Genomic DNA, 22,756 nt, shown 5'->3' with positions numbered 1-22,756 from the left:
TATGTCCATGACTCCTTTATCGTATATTAATTGACCATATATGTTTCAGTTAATAGCTGGACTCTCTATCCTGTTCCACTGGTCTGTGGCTCTGTTCTTGTGCCAGTACCAAATTGTCTTGATTACTGTGCCTTTGTAGTAGAGTTTGAAGTTGAGAAGCGAGATGCCCCCTGCTTTATTCTTCCTTCTCAGGATTGCTCTGGCTATTCGGGGTCTTTTGTGATTGCATATGAATTTTAAAACTATTTGTTCCAGTTCATTGAAGAATGTTGTTGGAATTTTCATAGGGATAGCATCCAATCTGTAGATTGCCTTAGGCAGGATGGCCATTTTGACAATATTAATTCTTCCTAGCCAAGAGCATGGGACGAGCTTCCGTTTGTTAGTGTCTTCTTTAATTTCTCTTAAGAGTGTCTTGAAGTTTTCAGGGTATAGATCTTACACTTCCTTGGTTAGGTTTATTCCTAGGTATTTTATTCTTTTTGATGCAATTGTGAATGGAATTGTTTTCATGATTTCTCTTTCTGCTAGTTCATCGTTAGTGTATAGGAAAGCAACAGATTTCTGTGTATTAATTTTGTATCATGCAACTTTGCTGAATTCAGATATTTGTTCTAGTAGTTTTGGAGTGGAGTCTTTAGGGATTTTTATGTACAATATAATGTCATCTGCAAATGGTGACAGTTTGACTTCCTCTTTACCAATCTGGATGCCTTGTATTTCTTTGTTTTGTCTGATTGCCATGGCTATGTCCTCCAGTACTATGTTGAATAACAGTGGGGAGAGTGGACATCCCTGTGTTGTTCCTGATCTCAGAGGAAAGACTTTCAGCTTCTTACTGTTCAGTATAATGTTGGCTGTGGGTTTATCATATATGGCCTTTATTATGTTGAGGTACTTGCCCTCTATACCCATTTTGTTGACAGTTTTTATCATGAGTGGATGTTGAATTTTATCAAATGCTTTTTCAGCATCTGTGGAGATGATCATGTGGTTTTTGTCCTTCTTTTTGTTGATTTGATGGATGATATTGATGGATTTTCAAATGTTGTACCATCCTTGCATCCCTGAGATAAATCCCAATTGATCATTGTGTATGATCTTCTTGATGTATTTTTGAATTCGGTTTGCTAATATTTTGTTGAGTATTTTTGCATTTATGTTCGTCAGGGTTATTGGTCTGTAATTTTCTTTTTTGTTGGGGTCTTTGCCTGGTTTTGGTATTAGTGTGATGCTGGCTTCATAGAATGAGTTTGAAAATATTCCCTTCTCTTCTATTTTTTGGAAAACTTTAAGGAGAATGGGTATTATGTCTTCTCTATATGTCTGATAAGATTCCGAGGTGAATCCATCTGGCCGAGGGGTTTTGTTCTGGGGTAGTTCTTTGATTACCGATTCAATTTTGTTGCTGGTAATTGGTTGGTTTAGATTTTCTGTTCTTCTGTTTCTTCCTTGGTCAGTCTTGGAAGATTGTATTTTTCTAGAAATTTGTCCATATCTTCTAGGTTATCCAGCTTGTTAGCATATAGATTCTCATAGCATTCTCTAATAATTCTTTGTATTTCTGTGGGGTCCGTTGTGATGTTTCCTTACTCATTTCTGATTCTGTTGATGTGTGTAGATTCTCTTTTTCTCTTAATAAGTCTGGGCTAGGGGTCATCTATTTTGTTTATTTTCTCAAAGAACCAGCTCTTGGTTTCCTTACTTTTTTTCTATTTTCTTCTTCTCAATTTTATTTATTTATTCTCTGATTTTTAGTATGTCCCTCTTTCTGCTGACTTTGGGCCTCAGTTGTTCTTCTTTTTCCAGTCTCAATAATTGTGACTTTAGACTATTCATTTGGTATTGTTCTTTCTTCTTTAAATAGGCCTGGATTGTTATATACTTTCCTCTTAGAACTGCCTTTGCTGCATCCCACAGAAGTTGGGGCTTTATGCTGTTGTTGTCCTTTGTCTCCATATATTGCTTGATCTCTATTTTAATTTGGTAATTGATGTATTGATTATATAGGAGCATGTTGTTAAGCCTCCATGTGTTTGTGAGCCTTTTTGTTTTCTTTCTACAATTTATTTCTTGTTTTATGCCTTTGTGGTCCTAGAAGTTGGTTTGTAGAATTTCAATCTTTTCTAATATACTGAGGCTCTTTTTGTGGCCTAGTATGTGGTCTATTCTGGAGAAATGTTCCATGTGCACTTGAAAAGAATGTGTATCCTGTTGCTTTTGGATGTAGAGTTCTGTAGATGTCTGTTAGGTCCATCTGTTCTAGTGTGTTGTTCAGTACCTCTGTGTCCTTACTTATTTTCCATCTGGTGGGTCTGTCCTTTGAAGTGAGTGGTGAGTTGAAGTCTCCTAGAACGAATGCATTGCATTCTATTTCCTCCTTTAATTCTGTTAGTATTTCTTTTGCATATGTTGGTGCTTCTGTATTGAGTGCATATATGTTTATAATGGTTATATCCTCTTGTTGGACTGCCCCCTTTATCATTATGTAATGTCCTTTTTATCTCTTGTTACTTTGTTTGTTTTGAAGTCTATTTTTTTCTGATACTAGTACTGCAACACCTGCTTTTTTCTCCCTATTGTTTGCATGAAATATCTTTTTCCATCCCTTGACTTCTAGACTGTGTGTGTCTTTGGGCTTGAGGTGAGTCTCTTGTAAGCAGCATATAGATGGGTCTTGCTTTTTTATCCATTCTATTACTCTGTGTCTTTTGATTGGTGCATTCAGTTCATTTATATTTAGAGTGATTATTGCAAGATATGTACTTATTGCCATTGCAGGCTTTAGATTTGTGGTTACCAAAGGTTCAAGGGTAGCTTCTTTACTATCTAACCATCTAACTTAACTCGCTTATTAAGCTCTTATAAACACAGTCTGATGATCCTTTATTTCTCTCCATTCTTATTCCTCCTCCTCCATTCTTTATATGTTAGGTGTTTTAATCTGTACTCTTTTGTGTTTCCTTTGAGTGCTTTTGTACATAGTTGATTTTGTTTTTTGCCTTTAGTTAGCATTTGGTTGGTCTGCTTTCTTTGGTGTGGTTTTATTTTCTCTGTTGACATCTATTTAGCCTTAGGAGTGCTTCCATCTAGAGCAGTCCCTTTAAAATATCCTGTAAAGGTGGTTTGTGGGAGACAAATTCCCTCAACTTTTGCTTGTCTGGGAATTGTTTAATCCCTCCTTCATATTAAATGTTAATCATGCTGGATACAGTATTCTTGGTTCAAGCCCCTTCTGTTTCATTGCATTAAATATATCATGCCATTCTCTTCTGGCCTGTAAGGTTTCTGTTGAGAAGTCTGATGGTAGCCTGATAGGTTTTCCTTTGTAGGTGACCTTTTTTCTCTCTCTGGCTGCCTTTAATACTCTGTCTTTGTCTTTGATCTTTGCCATTTTAATTATTATATGTCTTGGTGTTGTCCTCCTTTGGTCCCTTGTGTTGGGAGATCTGTGGGCTTCCATGGTCTAAGAGACTATTTCCTTCCCCAGTTTGGGGACATTTTCAGCCATTATTTATTTAAAGACATTTTATATCCCTTTCTATCTCTATTCTCCTTCTGATACACCTATAATGTGGATATTGTTCCATTTGTATTGGTCACACAGTTCTCTTAATAGTCTTTCATTCCTGGAGATCCTTTTATCTCTCTCTATGTCAGCTTCTGTGCATTCCAGTTCTCTGATTTCTGTTCCATTAAAGGCCTCTTGCCCCTCATCCAGTCTGCTCTTAAGTCTTTCCAGAGATTGTTTTATTTCTGTATTCTCCCTCCCGACTTGATCCTTTAGTGCTTGCATATTTCTCTGCAGGTCCATCAGCATGGTTATGATGTTTATGAAGATTGGTTAAATCTATCTCCTCAGGCCCCCTCTCAGGGGTTGTCTGGGTGATTCTGGACTGGACCAAATTCTTCTCCCTTTTCATGGTGATAGAGATAGTTGTAGGCAGGTAGCGCGTGTATCACCTGGGAGAACAGAGTACCTTCCTGCTTGCTGGTTGCCCTGCCCCTGTCCACTGCCTGTGTCTTTCCCTGCACACCAGGAGCAGCCCTCAGGGCAGCCCAGAGCCCTGTAGGGGGAGGCATGCACGCCTGGTGTGCTCTCCTGTGAGAGCAGTGCCCCTCTGCACCATGTCCAGGCTTCCTCTGCCTGCGTTCATGGCCCCGGGTCTGGCCCGGGTGGCTGCATGCCAGGAGGAGACTGTCAGCAGCTGCTGTGGGCACGGCTGCTCCCAGGCTGCTCAACTGGGGCCACGTGGGAAGGGGAATGAACCGCAGGCTGTTTATCACCGTAAGGGGCTTCAGAGCTGCATTGCCACCCAGGGGTTTAGGGTACCTGGAGTTCCCTGGGATTCCCACCTGCTGGGCTGAGTGTGCCAGGACGATTCCATCCAGCTGTGAGGCCCCTGTCCCTTTAAGACTTTCAAAAAGCACTCATTTTTCTTTTGTTCCAGGGGAGTCGGCTGCGGAGACCCGCTCACAGATTTTACTTTCCCATTTCCCTAATACCCAGTGCACCACGCAATGTGTGTCTGTGCTCCCGTTGCAGATCACTAGGGCTGGGTATTTAGCAGTCCTGTGGTTCCCCTCCCTCCCCAGTCTGTCTCCTCTCCTCCCACCAGGGAGCTGGGGTATGGGGAGCACTCGGGTCCCGCCGGGCCATGGCTTGTATCTTACCCCCGTGTGAGATGCTGAGTTCTCACAGATGTAGATGTAGCCTGGCTGTTGTGCTTTGTCCACTGGTCTCTCTTTTAGGAATAGTTGTATTTGGTGTATTTTCAAAAATATATTTGGTTTTCAGAGGAGTTTTCCACTGCCATAGTTACGCCACCATCTTGCCTCCTCTCCCACTCCCCCCACTTTTATTCAACATAGTACTGGAGGTCCTAGCCACAGCAATCAGACAACACAAAGAAATAAAAGGCATCCAGATTGGCAAGGAAGAAGTTAAACTGTCTCTGTAGATGACATGTTATTGTACATAAAAAATCCCTAAAGAATCCACTCTAAAACTACTAGGTCTAATATCTGAATTCAGTCAAGTTGGAGGATACAAAATTAATACACAGAAATCTGTTGCATTCCTATACACTAACGATGAACTAGAAGAAAGAGAAATCAGGGAAACAATTCCATTCACAATTGCATCAAAAAGAATAAAATACTTAGGAATAAACCTAACCAATGAATTGAAAGACCTATACTCTGAAAACTATAAGACACTCTTCAGAAAAATTAAATAAGATAACCAATATATGAAATACATCCCTTGTTCATGAATAGAAAGAATTAATATTGTCAAAATGGCCATCCTGCCTAAGCAATCTACAGATTCAATGCAATCCCCATCAAAATATCAATATCATTCTTCAACGAACTAGAGCAAATATTTGTAAAATTCATATGGAAGCACAAAAGACCCCGATTAGCCAAAGAAATCCTGAGAAGGAAGAATAAAGCTGGGGGGATCTCGCTCCCCAACTTCAAGGTCTACTACAAAGCCACAGTAATCAAGACAATTTGGCACTGATACAAGAACAGACCCCTAGACCAATGGAAGAGACTAGAGATCCCAGATATAAACCCAAGCATGTATGGTCGATTAATAGACAATAAAGGAGCCATGGATATACAATGGAGAAATGAGAGCCTCTTCAACAACTGGTGTTGGCAAAACTGGACAGCTACATGCAAGAGAATGAAACTAGATTATTGTCTAACCCCATACACAAAAGTAAACTCAGAATTGATCAGAGACCTGAATGTAAGTCATGAAACCATAAAATTATTAGAAGAAAACATAGGCAAAACTGTCTTGAATATAAACATGAGCAACTTTTTCCTGAATGATCTCTTCAGTCAAGGGAAACAAAATAAAAAATAAACAAGTGGGACTACATCAAGCTAAAAATCTTCTGTACAGCAAAAGACACCATCAGCAGAACAAAAAGGCATCCTACAGTATGGGAGACTATATTTGTATATGACATATCTGATAAGAGGTTAACCACCAAAATATATAAAGAACTCGTATGCCTTGACAACCAGAAAGCAAATAACCCTATTAAAAAATGGGCAGAGGATATGAACAGACACCTTCACAAAGAAGAAATTCAGATGGCCAACAGGCACATGAAAAGATGCCCCACATTGCTAATTATCAGGGAAATGCAAATTAAAACCACAATGAGATATCACCTCACACCAGTTAGTATGGCCAACATAGAAAAGACTAGGAACAAGGAACGCTGGTGAGGATGTGGAGAAAGGGGAACCCTCCTACACTATTGATGGGAACGTAAACTTGTTCAACCATTGTGGAAAGCAATATGGAGGTTCCTCAAAATATTAAAAACAGAAATAGCATTTGACCCAGGAATTCCACTCCCAGGAATTTACCTGAAGAAAACAATGATGCAAAACTGAAGGAACAAAGTAGCAGCAGATTTACAGACTTCAAGGAGGGACTAGTGGGTACCAAAGGGGAGAGGTGGGGACGCCGCGTGGGGAGGGAGGGATTAGGGGATTGTCGGGTATCATGATTCGTTCACATATTGTATGTGGGGGTCACAGGGAAGACAGTATAGCTCAGAGAAGACAAATAGGGACTCTATGGCATCTTACTACACTGATGGAAAGTTACTGCAATAGGGTGTGGGGGAGGGAATTGATAATAAGGGTGAATGTGATAAGCACATTGTTTTTCTTGTAAAACCTTCGTAAAAGTGTATATCAATGATACCTCAATAATAAATATATATATATATGGCTGCCAGTTTTAGCATGCACACAAATACACACGCTATCCATATCAGAGAAAGAGATGAAACAGGTTTCGTGGCCCACACTTCCTGGTTATAATCTCAGCTCTGGCATCTGTAAACTATGTGATCTTGGACAATTGACCGAATCTCCCTCCATTTCAGCATCTGTAAAATTCGATAATTCCCTGTTCTATTTGGAGTATGAGTAAAAAAATGAATGAAACACACAGTGTTTGACACAGTCAACTAGTTTGTTAGTATTATTTCAGCAGTTATTATCAGTATAGCAGTTCGTTGACATTTTCAGCACAGCTAAGGATTTTAGCAGAGCTTCCTTATCTTTCCACAGTTATGGGGTTTGGCTGGAGTTGTTTGCTTTTCAGTTTTTCTATGTCATGTTTAATTGCATAGAGCAATATCAAAAATTTTAAATTGATTTCATACATACTTCCATTTTTTTAGGATGACTATCAGCTTCTTTTAGTGTATTTTTCTCATATTCACTTAAGAAAAATATACTAAAGACTATTTTAAGTGAATTTAATTGAATTTACTACAGTTGACTCTTTGAGCAATGATATTTAGCCCTGAATAACTGCCCAATCTTTCAACTAATAAATCCACACTGCAAATAAATGTAGTGAGGTAAATTGTCGAAATTTATCTTCAAAATGGCCTTTCTAAAATGATTTATCAAAGGTGCATGCAATTAGAGATTTGGTTCTCCAAAAACATTGCCAAGGAAAAGTAACCACAAAGAACTGAGAGCTGAACATGACTTTTCTCACCCATTGCTCTATTTGTGTAGGATCAAGGGTAAATCTCATGGAGTACTTAAACTTCATTATTTCACTGAAAGATGGAGAGATGACAGTACAGTGATAAAAGGATGTGCTACTAGGAAGCATTTCTATAAAGGGAAATGATGTGACTTTGCAATGCTCATTCATCGGAGGATTAAATCTAGGGCTAATTTGGTGGCTTGGAGAGGCAATATTTTACGTTTTGCAGGTGTAAAATATGGACATTTCACATGAGGCCACCTTTTCCTCAGTCCATCTAGCAAGCACCTCCTTAGAACCCAGAGTTCATAGTAATATCTGGGCTTCCCTACTGCCACCCCTGCTGCTGTTTCTGTTCATTTGCCAATGAAAATTTCATGAATAAAAATGTGTGCGTTCATTTCCTAAGGGAAAATTCCTTGTAATAGCAAGTGCAGTCTCCAAACCCTATTTGCCAGTGTCTTCTGAATGGTAGCACCAATGCTTTGCAATGGTTTGGAACGATTTATTTGCAATTGAAGACTAGGGGCAGGCAGAAAAAAGCATAAGTATTAATCACTTAGCTGCATACCTGTAATACGGGTAAAATTATTGACTGTTTGTGGTCATTTTCTGAAGGTATGGTATCATTTACACTGAGTACCCTTATAAACAATTTTAAAGGAGGGAAGAAATACCCCACCCTCAGAGAGTACACTCTGAATTTCAGTGTGTTAGAATTTTGTACAATTTTTTAAAATCACTTTTAGAAGTTTTTATCCTAAACAGGCAATTAATATTTTGGGGGTTAGTTTCTGCCATAATTATCGTAAAAGTTTGTGTGTGTTTTGCACACATGCCCATTCGTAGACAGGGCTAATCTTAATGTTATGAAGGCTTTCACCAAAATGCCTACCTCCCACTGGTCTTTATTATAATAACAACTGAAGAAATAATCCCACTCAAGAGCATGTACTCAGCACCCATAAGTTGCAAGTGCCATATGAGGTTAGAGTGGTTTAGATTCAGAGGACTCCCTGCTCTGATGGTGAGAGACAGAACAGGTACATACACAGTATGTAAAGGGAGGAGCAGTGGAATGAAGACACATACACACAGCAGTGCTGGGAGGCTACAGGGTAGGAGAGGGAGGAAGAGAGAGATGGGTTAATCAGGAGTTGCTATCTGGGGAAGATTGCCGAAGCCCTAACTGATGATGCCTGACATCGATTAATCGATACTCCATCCTAGTGTTTTAACAAGTGTTCCATCCAAAAAGTCTTCTGTAATATTTAACTTCACTTCCTTCAGCCTCAATTTATGCACATCTCTTTTGTTCTCTCTTCAAGAGATTTAGACAGAAGCCCCTGAGACAGCATTTTTTTATTCATATCTCTAAAGAGGTGTTTGTTTTAGTTTGTTTTTGGTTTTGATTTTCGTTTTGTGGTTTTCGTGATAATGCTTCAGTCATCTCTAGACTAAGGAAAAAACAAACATGTTTTTCAAAATAATGTAATCATTCCTCAGAAGACCTATTTAATTTGACTGCTTAATAATGAATAAGTCTTGATACTGTGCTTTTAGTGTTTACTTTTTGGAGAGAAACAATAATTTCACAGTGATGTGGCAGGAATTAAGTTTCTATTTTGAAACGAAATTCAGGATCCAAAGCCCAAAAGAGAATCCGTTAAAATAGGAAGTGTGTAAAGTACATTGAACATGAGGGTTAACCAGATTTTTGAAGCTAACAATTGTTTTCATCCATATTAATCATATTTGCAAATCATACTTCTTGCACTCTACTTTTTTGAAAAGTAGAAAGTTAGTGTCTGGGTTTCTATTTAATAGGGTTATGATACAATTCAAGAAGGTTTTGAATAATTTGTTTAAACTTCCATGTGTTTCAGAAAGACCTATATTTCTTTTCTCTGCACTAAAAGCTACTCTTTGTGTGCCCCTATATGTACCATGCAGAAATTGATCTGCAATACATGTGGAGTCTCCAAGGGTATATTTAAATTTAGTAATTTTATTGCTAACTGTGAAGTTAATCTGCACTGTATGTGTTCTTTTCCCCAGGAAACTGAAGTAGCAGTTCAAGCTAAACAGCCAGATGTAGAAGGGATTTTGTCTAAAGGGCAGCGTTTGTACAAAGAACAACCAGCCACTCAGCCAGTGAAGGTAATGAAGCAACCTCTTAGCAATATCCATTACCTCATAATGGGTTATGCTTCCCTTGTTGTACATTTGCCATTGACGTGGTCTATTTATAATCAATGGAATAACTTGTTAAGAAATATTGGCCATCCCACAGTAGCAGAGTCAGAGCTCTCTTTTTGATCAACATATCCTATTTATATATTGTGATCTGAAGGCTATTAATGAGTCATTACATTAAAGGACTCATTTCTGTCCTGGTGTGCTGCCATCAGTACAAGAAGCAGTCCCACCTTCAAGGTAGATTAAATTCTTTGAGGCTTTACTGCTTTGTTTGCCAGCCTTGATGCTTTTCATTTTGTTTGGCTGAATTCAAATCAAGCTACTGCATCATACTGTCTCCAACAGCTGTAAAAAAAATCCCAGTATGGTCCCTTTCCTCTTATGAAAGAGGAAAATAGGCATTCGGGCCTCGACACTTTATTGGGTTAAGAATTTTTAGTGAAATGTCACATAATTGCTTGTCTTTGGGGTAAGAAATGCTGCTCTGGGAGAAAGCTTTCTACTTCTCTCCTTTCCCTGTGTATGTTTTGAAGTTGAAGACACATTTGTTTTGAATAAAAGAGCTAATCGATGGTTTCCATTTGCAAATGAGAATCCAGTGATAAATAGACATCAGGTATAAGTTACTTTATTTTCTGTACCTGACCAAATTCTCAGGGCTCCCATTATGCTGAAGGTTCCTGAGAGCCTGTAATGGTGGCTGTTTATTGATCAGTTGTGGTTTCTCTAGCTAATGTTGTAGGTTGAGATTTAGTGAGCCTCACCCTCCTGTTTAAAAGTATTCTAAAACAGTGCAGGTCAATAACCTCATTATATGGAACTGGTTTGTCCTTGCAAACAGCATCACCATGACTTAGACTCTGTCTGTAAGGTCACCGCTTTCGCTTGGCCCATGCTTCGTTTCTAGAAGATTGTTCTCCTTACAGTTTACAAGGGGCTTTTCCTTAGGTAAATTTGAAATTTTCTTCTAAACATAATGTCCAAACACTAGATGCTGAAAGGCAGATTTCTCTGTAGGTATCAATAGACCTTTCTTTTTTTTTTTTTTTTTTGCAGGAATACATTGCCCCCACTCCTAACACCAACAACAAAACAATATATATCCAGTTCCAACCCTGACATGATAATTTTCATAATGTAATAATGTGTGCTGTATTTAGACTGAAGAGATAGAGAAGGTGCTAAAAGCAACAAATTTCAGAATTTATTTAGATGCACTGAAGAAAGCCAGTCCTCAAGCAGACGCCTTTCTTGATTAACAGAGTGACTCTCATAACAAGCAATGAAGTGGATAAATGGACCATTTTGTAGGTTCACTCTGTCTACTCTTGTTTGATCTTCAAAGACTTTATGCAGGGTTTGACACAGTTATTACAGAATACAAAGGTGCATTTAAATTGGCTTATACTTTTGTGCCTTTGTTAGAAATGGAAAATTATTAATTGAAAGTGAATGAGGTACAATGGAATATTATTCAGCCATTAAAAGAAAGAAATCTTGCTATTGGTAACAGCATGGTTGAACCTAGACAGTATTGTGCTAAATGAAATAAGCCAGGAAAAGAAATACAAATACCATATGATTTCACTTACATGTGGTATCTAAAAAAACAAAGCAAAACAAAACAGAAATAGACTCATAAACACTGAGAAGGGACTGGTGGTTGCCATGGGGGAAGGGTTATGGTGGGTGGGTGAAATAGGTGAAGCAGATAAAGGGGCACAAAATTCCCATCATAATATAAATTAGAGAGATTAAAATACAGCACGGAGAATATAGTTAATAGTTCTGTAACGTCTTTCTGTGTTGACAGATAGTAAGTATACTAGTTGGGTGAGCATTTATTATGAAAAAGAGAAAGTGAGAAAGAAAATATTTGTTTTCATTGTATGTCAACAATCCAAGCAGCTGACACTAATTTATCACACCACCACCCACACCCTCAACTCCTGGGCCACAGAACTGGCACCTTCCATGTCTAAGTATATCTGCTTTCTACTGCCCCATTAGTGATGTAAAAGGAGAATTACCTTTCTGAAATAAAAGACCCAGGGGATGTGAACTTGCCTTCTCTTTTCACATCCCTTGAAACCGTGTTTTAGGACGGACAGTCTTCTCTCCTCTTCGCTTCCCCTCCTTCCCATTTCCTCTCAAATGAGCTCATTTGGGAGAAGCAGAACTTAGGTGAAAACTCATTCCTGTTCTACTACTTATCCCTTGCGTTTGGAGTAGAGTCAACATACCAGGTTGATAGTGGCAAAAGTGCAAGATTGATTTGGGAGATTGCAGGGTGGGAGAAAGAGTTGATTTTACATCCTGAAACCTTAGCAGCTCAACAATGACCTCGTAGTTCAGAACATGGAACCCAGCAATATAAGGCAGCAAGCTGTGGGGACTGTTCAAATCTCTGTAAATCAGAAAACTTATTTTGAAATGATTTTTTTCTGAACAGCAAGCCATTGCACTGATAGTACATAAACAAGGCCTGTTTTCAGCTTAGATTTCATATATCAAAATTTAAAAATTGTGCCATTTCTAATGCCTTTCCTCCTTAACTTACAGGTTTATCATCCCTTATAGAAGGGAAACAGGCCTAAGTAGCCTGCAGTGCACCTTTATGGAAGAAGTTTGCTTTTGGTTTGTGGGGGACATACATTTGGAAACTATAACAGTTATGAAGAAGAAAGTGATATTGTTAAGAAAGAAAATGGAAATCCCTTAAGGTTGTGTATGTAAGATCCAGTATTTAAGTGGATAATTAGCATGTCCACTGCTTGCAGACATCCTAATTAAGGACACGTCAGAGAATTACTCTGTTTCTTAGGAAATCGACTGTCTATTGGCAACTCCACATTGTGCAGCAGACAGCCTGTCTGTTCAGCTCCTATGCTCGCCCTACATGCTGAGTCCTGTGCAGGAGCCGGGCTCATCCCTGTTCAGTATTTTTTTCCTGTTTTTTGTTTTCACTTCATCAACTTCTCTAAGATTTGTTTGATTTTCAGAGGTGGTAAATTTTTCTTTTTTTGTCATCCTTGACCAACTTCATCCTTATTTCCTTTGAGGACTTCTAAGGGTCAAATAAACAATATGAAAGAGTTCTACTAATAACAAAAATTTAGCACTAGATCTGTGATGCAGAATTACTGGAAAAATCTTAAAATAATATGATTGAGGAACTGAGCATCTCTGTTTTGCTTTCCATCTCTCTCTCTCTCTCTCTCTCTCTCCCCTCTTCCCCCCCCCCCCACACACATGCACGCACACACACCCATTTTTATTTCATTTGATTTGTGTACTGTTCCATTATCTTCAGAAACTGTTGAAGATTGGATGCATAGGTTAGATACATTGTTTAACATTTTGCTTAAGTTAAACCTCTGGTAACAATATTTCACGATGATGTGGTTGATGTAACCATTTTCAATATGTTCCATTTTCCACCACAGAGTAATGACCAGGTCCTCACTAGCACCCAATTTAGTGGTTAAAAAGTAGAAAAAGAACTGTCATCAGTAACATAACATTGACAGCTACAAAAGTATATAATCCATGTGTTATTTCGTTAATTTTTTTAACTCTCTTGAAATTAAGAAGACATTTTCTTCTATTCATATTCTTTTACATACCTTGAAATACTACTCTTTCTGTTAAAAAATTTCAAAAGCATGTATGTATCCTGAAATACTTCTATTACTTCTATATGAACTGAGCATTCTCTTGGCTACTTGCTGAAGTGATAAGATGAAACCAGCTGGTTTGCTTTGCTACTTTTTTAAAGTATCAAAAACAATCTTGCTAACGTGAATTGAATAATATATTTTATTACTGCTCTTGAATTCTTTTTAAATGTACCAGAAAAAGTAAAGTGTTAGGAACCTTCTGTATTTAGCTAAAGGGTTCTACCCCAACCTTTAACACAAAATAATTGCTGTAGACAAATGGTCAAGAGGGCAGTTATAATCTTCCAGGCATCATTTCCTCAGATATAAGCTGTGAAATGACAGCATCATTAGTCATTTTCAATTACAGTCAATCATAACCAACAATGTTTTATTTTCCCAGCTGTTTCATTGTTAATTAACTAGATTAAGCTGTTTTTTTTTCTCCCAACGAGTTTGTTCTGCTGCCAACATCAACATTTTAAGATTTTCAAGAACCTCCTTAGGGTTTATATTCTTGCCTGATAATTTTTAATATATTGCTCACAACAGATGTACATCTGAAGGTTTATATATATGGTAAAGCAGGTCGATTGGTATCTTGGTCAAAATGTTGCCCCATTAAATATTACAATTATAACAGTATTTGGATTTTACAAATCGTCTATGAGACATATGATCTCATTTACCTGGTGCAACTTGTTTTGTAACATTAGAAACCAATAGAGAGATAACAGGCATAAGTTTGTCCTGACAAATGAACAGATCAATTTTGACTGACTCATTTGGTGGCCATAATGTCCATGTCGGTGGAAAATGCTGGGAGAAGAATTATAGAAAGAGAGTAACATTAGAGAGAGTTTATAATATACTAATACATGAGTAGCAGAATTTCATTTTTTTTAAGTACAAGTTAGCTTTACAATGAGAAAAAAGACTGTTAGAGGTTGAATAAATATTAATCACATATGCTTGCATATAAGGTGATATAAGAAGATGTATATTTATGGAGATTCCCCACTTTCCCATTGAGAAGATACAATTTATAATAGATTTTTGAGCAACTTATAGACATAAACATTTAGGTATGTTGATGAGCTTGCCAAATGCCTAAGTATATTTCATTTCTTAATTGAGCATCACTTCCATATTTGAAATCTCACATTGTATTAAGTAACACTAATTAGAAATACTGCTTTTGCCACATTTATATTTTATGAAACAAGTTCATTCACTCTCTTCATATGTATACTCCAGAATTCTAGAGCTCGCCATTATGTTCTTTGCAATATGGCATTGCTGGAATTCCAGTATGATGTTAAAGCTCTCTATCCAAAGATTACTGGGAATATACCTATAATCCAAAAGTTAGGATTATTTAGTTTACTGTAGCAAGGGAGAAATCTCCCCAAAGAGACTGTGGACCATTCAGTAAGGGTGTTGGAAAGAACTGCCTACAGGGTTCAGCTGGCTGGGTGATTCTAAAGAAGAATTAGGGAAGTGGAAGCCATTTCTGGATTAGATGCTGTTAAGAAACAGTCAATGTGGTGACCAAGTATCTTTAACAGTTTTCATACGGAAGCTGAGGGGATGAAAGCACTGCAGAGCTGTCACTGTTAAAGAAGTAGCAGTGTCCCACATCAGTCATTTTTGTGGTGGCAGAGTGGCCTTGTCTCTGCCTCATTCCAAACATGGCCCTGGGGTGCCTTGTCTCTGTCTACTTTATTTTCTGTGACTCTCTTTTTATGTTCAAAAAAACTGAGACCATCATGCCTAGCTATCTGCCAATTACCGGAAGAGCTTTCACTTCCTCAGTGTTATCACTGGAATGTTTATCCCCACCCTCGCTGCCCATTTATAAAATATTTGGAGAGACAATCTTTTCATTTTTCTTAGATATGTGTTATTTATCAACCCATCAGAATAACTTATTGTTTTGGGGTTTTATTTTTAACTGTCCTCAAAAGACTTTACAATAGCCTTTACCACTGGTAAGTGTAAGGTTTTACTTTAGGAATAATTGCTAATGGTTTATGAACTTTATTTACTGACTTTTTTTTTAATTAACCAATTCTGTCAGATGACTTCTATAAGCATCCTAAATTCATATCTCTTGAGATTATCTGAGGCGAGTCTGCAGCTTTGTTGTTCCCAATAAAACAGTGGAGACAGAAGAAGCATACGGGCTAATATCAGCTCACTCCTTCCTGAAGAAATATTTGGGGGAAAAGTCTCAATTTAGGCTTACTTAGTAACTTCTGCTGAAACTGGGCAAGCATTTTAGAGATTTGAATTTCACCTCTGGTCCTCAGTTGTATTAATTGAATTTATAGAGACAGATGTTTCAGTTACAATATTCATGTGCATGCCTGTGTATATACAGTGGTAGGTGGATTGATTTATTCACCTAGCAGATATTAATTGCATGCCAAACATTGCCACAAGAGAAAAATACAAGATTTTTAAATTTTGAAAACCCCGAACTCAGAATTTAAAACTGTATTCCATTTAAAATTAAGAAGCTATATTCAGAAATGGTGTTTTCTTGTAATTCGTTTCAGCATTTGATAAAGAAGAAATTTCACATTGTTTAATATAATTGTCTTAACATTTTATGACCATTTCAAAAGAAAATTACATACTAAGAAAAACAACGCCCTACTACGAATGTCCCCTAGAATGAAACTAAGTTGGCCATTTTTCAAAACTGATCTCAGAGTTTCTTGCTTGGGAGAAAAATACAAGTCCATTCTGATAAGTGTTGAGCTCCTGTGAGGAAAGCCTGGCACCTGCAAGTCACTTAGGACGTTCAAAGTTTTAAAATTCTGGAAATCTAATCAAGAACAGAACTTGCTAACTATTATCTCACTGATTTTATATTTAAAGATGTTGGAATTTAGACATATATTTGATTCCCTTAAATTTGGTGAAAGATGACTAACATGATTAGCATATTGTTACTTTTTATAGTTTTTATTGAGAACTGTTTCAAGTTTATTACATGAAGAATGCTGCATTAGTCGCCACAGCCAAGCAATTTGTGCTACCTGGAAGAACTTTACAACTTAATAGAAAACGGGAGAGAATAGAAAATAAGGACACATGCCAGAGCACCAAAAAGCAAAACCAAACCAAAGTAAAAAGAACGTCCCATAATATATAAATAATGAAGTTCAACTCTAAAGTGCGCCAGATACTTGAAGAAGTTGCCAAGAGTGGTTTTGTGATCAGCAAAATCAAAACCTATAGCCACTCAGTGGGATGTTATTTGCTAATAATTATGAAAGATTAGGGAATATACAATTCTGAGCATACTGCGTTTTGACACTTTGAAATAACCTTAGATGTTTGTGGTACGTTGCGGGTACTGCTTAATTTTCAAAATCCCTACATTTGGAATTATGGTAATATCTCATTTCCCCCATTCAAAAGATAACTTTTGAATAAATTAATAGGCTGTTCAGAGTTCACATATTAATAAAAGGAAATTGAATATATAAACATGTTATTTTCAGGATAACCAAAACCTGGTCCTTTAAGCATCGAAATACTTTCATTTTAACTATTTTAATGAAAACTTTTATTGGCTATCTTCTGTTTTGCTTCATTAAGCAGTGCATAATAACTAACCAACAATTTTATAGCACTTTACAGTTCACAGAGTTCTTTTCATATGAAGTGTCTAATTTAGTTTCTGCAACAAACTGAGTTAGGTGGTAGTGTTATGTCCATTGTTTAAGGATGATAAATCTGAGTGACCTGTCTGATTTGCCAATGATCACACAACCAGTCATGATGAGTTAGGATTGAAATCCAAGACTGCTGATTCTAAAACACAGTGTAATTTAAACTTTTCTTAATTTTCAAGCGTGTCATTGTGAGCATCAACTATCATTCTGTTTAATAACACAATGATGCATGTGGAATACAAAGTTCAGTACAAATCACCCTTCTTCTGTTCAGAGCCGGATGAAGTAGTTAATTTGCTTTTAGAAGCCAGGTTGTGATATAAATACGTACTTTTAAATATTAGAATCAAACTCTCTATGAGAAGAAAGTGGAACCTAAGCCAACCTTAGGAACAGCAAACTCCCATCTCTCCTCGCCCGCTGACTCGGGGGCCAGATGCTAACTGAATGGAAGAGTGGGCAGATTCCAGCAGTGTTTAAATCAGTGTCTAATTTCTCTCTCTCTTTCTGTCAACCTGTGTCTCTCTCTCTGCACATACAGGTGACTTCATAAAAGTTAAATGATGTAGGATGATAGTTCATCATATGTTGCACTGTTTCCTGTCAACAAATGACCAATATCACTATACTTGCTAGTTACCTGTTTTGATGTTTATTATCTCCTTCCTATTATCTATTTCTACTTTTTGTTATCAGCATGGTTACTTCTAGTTTCTCTTTAATATTCTGTCCTTGTGAAGTCACTGCAACTTCTCAGGGGAATCATGAAACCAAATATGTACATTAATCCAATAGCCCTTTCTAATATTTAATTCTCGGTGTTTAGATCCGATGTCGGAATAGAAAAATATCTTCCATGTGCCATTTCAATGGTACTTTTCCTCACTAATCAGAAGAATTTTTTGTTTGCTTTCGGATTCAAGCCTTATATTTTAATAAAGAGTTATATTCATTGATGTGATAGGAAGTGAAGAATTTTTGTTTTAGTATTTATTCCATTGGCAGCTTTTATCAAGTTGAGTTCCACAAGAGAATTAAGTCCTATAGAAAATGATTTAAGGGCTTATTTTTTAATTTCTGTCAGGATGGTACATACCTAGTCCATTATAGATGCTTAGGCAACTCATTAGGTCTAATGGATACCTTAGGCTTTGGTCCTGGACAGTCGGTATTAGCATCAACTGGAAAATTGTTAGAAATGCTAATTATTGGGCCCTACCCAAGGCCTTCTGAATCTACAACTTTGGGGCTGGGACCCAGCAGTCAGTGGTTTAATAGGGCCTTCAAGTGATTCTGATAATCCCAAAGTATGAGAACCACTGCTCCAGGACTTTAGGATTAATCTCCCCCTCTCCCTAATCCATTGAGAAGGTTTGCCTTAAGACCTTAGAGTCCCCTGCTTCAGCCAGTGGAAAGGGAAGAAAGGGTGGAGATACCTCATTCATTTTTTAAAAGCCTCAACCCAGAACTGACAGATATTACTTACATTTACAGTAGAATGCACACATTCTACTGGTGATAAATAATCATATGGCTACCCTATGATGTATCTGCTCATGAGGGCCTACTGTCAAATTTTCAGGCATTTTGTGAGCCACTTGACACAACTTAGTAACTTAAAATTGGCTATGGTGAGAGTATTTACACCATAGAAATTGGTGAGCACTAAAATCAGGGGGGTGGGTTTTTTGTCACCCCCAGAAAGCCAGTTATTAAACATATACCAGCACCACATACATGTTTGGCTGACTCTACTGGGAGTTCTGAAGCTGAAATGGCCCTTCAAAATTGTCCTTCTTTGAGCTAAATTCTCTGATCTCTTATACCATTACCTTGGTCTGTCATTGAATCAGCACTGCCCTGGAAAGGGCATGCCCTTGGCCAAGGCAGCTCTGTGACTGAGACAGTCTCTGAAAGGAATGACAACTGAAGGATGTGTACTGACATCTTTCCCACCATCTGGGACATGAGTCCTCCCTTGAAGTGGCATACCACCATGTGTACCACAGCCCTTCCCTCCAAGAGATTCTAATACAATTGATCTGGGTGAGCCAGGACATGAGGGTATTTTTAATGTTCTCTGGATAATTTTCATATGCAGCCACCCTAGATACTGCTTAAAAGAATCAAGCCAGTCGCTGAGGTGAGAGTGTTTTTTTGTTTATTTGTTTTGGTCTTCATAATGTTTGCACTCTACTTGTAAATGAAATTGTGCCTGGAGCAAAAACCTGTGTGTAGCAAAAAATCTACAAATATGTATAGGGTGGTTGGCTAAAATAATTATAATCCCTTTCAATGGAATTCAACCCAGAAAAATTAATTTAGAAGTAAAATACAATAGAAATAGAATAATGTATTCACAAAATGAATTAATAACCTCATGAATTAAGTTGGCTTCAAGATGCTAATCAAATAAATAACATGTATGCTTTTCTATTAAAGAGGAAATTAGAAGATCTGAGCTCTGAGTGGAAGGCGGTAACCAATTTACTTCAAGAGCTGAGGGCAAAGCAGCCTGGCCCAGCTCCTGGACTGACCACGGCTGGAGCCCGTAAGTATCCTGGATCACATTCTCTTTGGCTGTAGTCATTTGTTCAAAAGCACAACACTGAGGTGATCTCTGGCTGAAAAGGAAATTTTGTTGCAGTTCTGAAAATGGGAATAGACCTTCGTATTATTTAGTATGCAAAATGTTTCAGAGTAGGTTCCTTGGAAATGGATTCTGGTTTGGAGCATTGGTTGATAAAGGTACACTGGGGTGTGTTCTCCTGAGATAAAAACTATCACGCAGAAAGGTATATGGGGGTGGACAGCAGGAGAAGCTGATGGATGATTCAGTTGCCACAGAGGCGACAGCCAGTTCCACAGAGCCTTAGCACCTGGGCTGGCTTGGCAGAGCTGACCTGAATTGCAGGGAGAGGACCTGGCCTTGGTATTCCTGAACCAACCAGTCAGTGTCCATGTGCTGCCCACTTGGAGGAGAGGGAGACCTTAGCAGAGTTTTCTGGAGCCAAAGGCAATTCCTAGTAAGCAACACTATCAACAACCAATACTCCACTAAGTGTATAAGGATTACATCTCAGGGAAGCCTGTATCATTTAGATAACATTCTGCAACTATGCCTGTACACATCCCTGAAAGCACAGAAACATACACAAGCCCCCTAACATCTCCCCCATCCCATGTGAAAACAGTTTTAAGAGCTCTTCCATTCTGAGTTCAGGAAAAAAAAAATGGACTGTGACTAACACAAGCAGATTTTGGGGAGGAATGTTTCTTCATTTAGCTAGTTTTCACTTTTCTTTTTACTGCGTACTTTCAGTCTATTTTATTTCACTTTCTATTCATTTGTTAGTAGAAGGCATAAAATCTCATGACAATGTTAATACTGGCTTTGAGTCTCAGGGGAAGGGAGCCAGAAAACTTCTTTGCTGTACCAATTCCATAATTTGGCAGAACCAAAAACATCTTTGGTTTGGGTTTTGTTTTTTGGTTTTCTGGTTTTGTTTTATTTTTTGCCTGTCTACTTGTCGAAGATCAAATGATTGGAGCATGAAAGCATGGTGACTGGTTCTTCAAGTAAAGTTGATTTTTTATTTTATATCAAGTAGAACTACAGTGCACTGGAAAGATCACAGCCAGCGAAGCACATTGATAGTTCAGTGGCAGGCATAAAGAGCGCCTGGGTTAAAAGTGGCCTACCTTCTGGGGAAAGTGTGTCTCATGTGCCCCCTTGGATTTCTGAGCAGTCATCAGAATCAGATTTAATCGTGCTGGAGACTTGAAGAAAATGTGCAAACTTTCATTTCTTTTTGTCAATCTGGGACGCTAAAATTGCAGTCTCAGAATTTATATTCAAGTAATTGTATCAGGTTTATTTCTTTTTATGACCTTTAATTTTTGGTTCCCTCACATATGCATTGTTTATCCCTATATAATCATATTTTGGTCTTTGTTCTCTAGTTTTCTGTGGTATGTTCAGCCTCAGACTCCCTGAAGAGATTGGGTTCCAATGATTTGTTTATAAGTTTGTTGACCTCTGGAGATAATTATGGGTCTATGTCCTTATTTAGGCTCCTTTACACGTGGTAGAAGTTCCAAAACCATGTCACAAAAATCCCTTTAACTTGTGAAGTACCTAAGTGTAATAATAATGTTTCCGATGGAAATACATTCAAAGTTCCGGTTTTGATTTCCAGCAGCATGTATAATCCATGTACTTAATAAATATTTATTGAGGAACTTTTATGTACTGGGCATACTACTAGGTGCTCAGCATGTAGCACAGAATAAGATATGGACCCTTCTTTCATGAAACATTATACTCTGATTGGAAGAGAAGGATCATGAGCCAATAAAGAAGAAAATAGATAACGATCTCAATATTCAGTGCTGTGGAGTATAGTCCAGAGATTGATGTCAAATGGGCATCTTTGAGAAATGCATAATCTCTGGCCCCACCTGCACCCAATGGATCAGAATCTGCATTTTAATGGGATCCGCAAGTGATTCATGTGCACACTGAAGTGCAAGAAACACAGTTAAGAAGAACAAGAAAGCAAGGGAAAAGGGAAAAGGAGCAGGAATGAGGACATGATTGTATTTTGTTCAGGGAACCTTTTCTATTAAGAGAACATTTAAGACCATCAAAAAGCTGGTGCAAGTGAGAAAATGAGCCATGTGTGTATATGGGGGACAGTGTTCCAGGCAGAGAGAGAACAGCTAGAGCAGAGGCCTTGAGGTGGAGCACGATGGAGGAATATGAAGGAGCCCAAAGAGACCAGCACAGAGAGCTGGGGACATGCACCGGAGCAGCGGGTGACAGCATCTTTCCGATCTCCTGCCTACTTCCTTCTCCCCCATCTGAGTCTGCGGATGCCCTCAGCTCTCCGCCCTGGTGATAGCTGGCTAATTGGGGCCAGAGCTGAAGAAAGGAAGGAGAGAGGAGTTTTCTCAAAGGCGGGGGCTTTTCATCCCCTATAGCAAACTGACAGAGAGCTAGGCATAAAGTATAAAAATCTTCAATGTACAAATGTTGAAGGAAAAGAATCAGTGGGGAGTCCAGTAGATCCAGAGCCACTTTCATTCAAATAAAACATTCTTTTTCCTTTAACATGGTGGTTGAAACCTCAGAATTACAAACTGTTTATATTCCCCACTTCCTGACTTCCAGAAAATTAACCTGAAATAAATACAATATAAAAAAGGAAAACCTAATTTGTAATATGGTTCTGATATGATGATTACTTCATATACTGTATTGTAATACAATAACATAATTCATCATAGTGAATTTTTCTCATTGTACTCCTATTGTGTAGCTACTTTTACATATATATATATATATATATATATATATATATATATATATATATATGTATCTTTACCCTCAAAATAATTTCAAAGTACATGGTTGTGTACTTCTTTTTTAAGGTAAGGATTTCAAGGGTTGGAGGAGAAATAGCTAGATTACAGCCACACGGTCGGTAAGAAAAAGAGCCAGGATTCCAATCCAAGTGTGTCAGTCTCCAAAGCCTGTGTTGTGTTGTGTTTTGTTTTGTTTTGCTGTGCCTTGCACTATCTTTCTGTCCAAGAACCTAATGGAAAGTCTAGATACGGAGGCAGCTAGCCTGTAGTTAGTGTTATTTAACTCAATCTTGGATGTA

At 37.9% G+C, this 22,756-nt stretch overlaps 1 protein-coding gene across 10 annotated transcripts in view; it reads left to right on the top strand.

Annotated features, from left to right (window-relative positions):
- Nucleotides 1-22,756, top strand: part of DMD (dystrophin) — a 2,259,748-nt gene that overhangs the window by 1,575,405 nt on the left and 661,587 nt on the right. For all 10 annotated transcript variants that reach the window (XM_036992000.2, XM_036992004.2, XM_036992005.2 and 7 more), the window contains 2 exons: nt 9,602-9,703; nt 19,533-19,641. In XM_036992000.2, the coding sequence (XP_036847895.2) occupies nt 9,602-9,703; nt 19,533-19,641 (211 nt within the window). The remainder of the gene's footprint in view (nt 1-9,601; nt 9,704-19,532; nt 19,642-22,756) is intronic.

Source organism: Manis javanica, chromosome X (genome assembly GCF_040802235.1).
Source record: "Manis javanica isolate MJ-LG chromosome X, MJ_LKY, whole genome shotgun sequence".
Classification (NCBI taxonomy): domain Eukaryota; kingdom Metazoa; phylum Chordata; class Mammalia; order Pholidota; family Manidae; genus Manis; species Manis javanica.
This window is presented reverse-complemented; position numbering and strand designations above follow the sequence as displayed.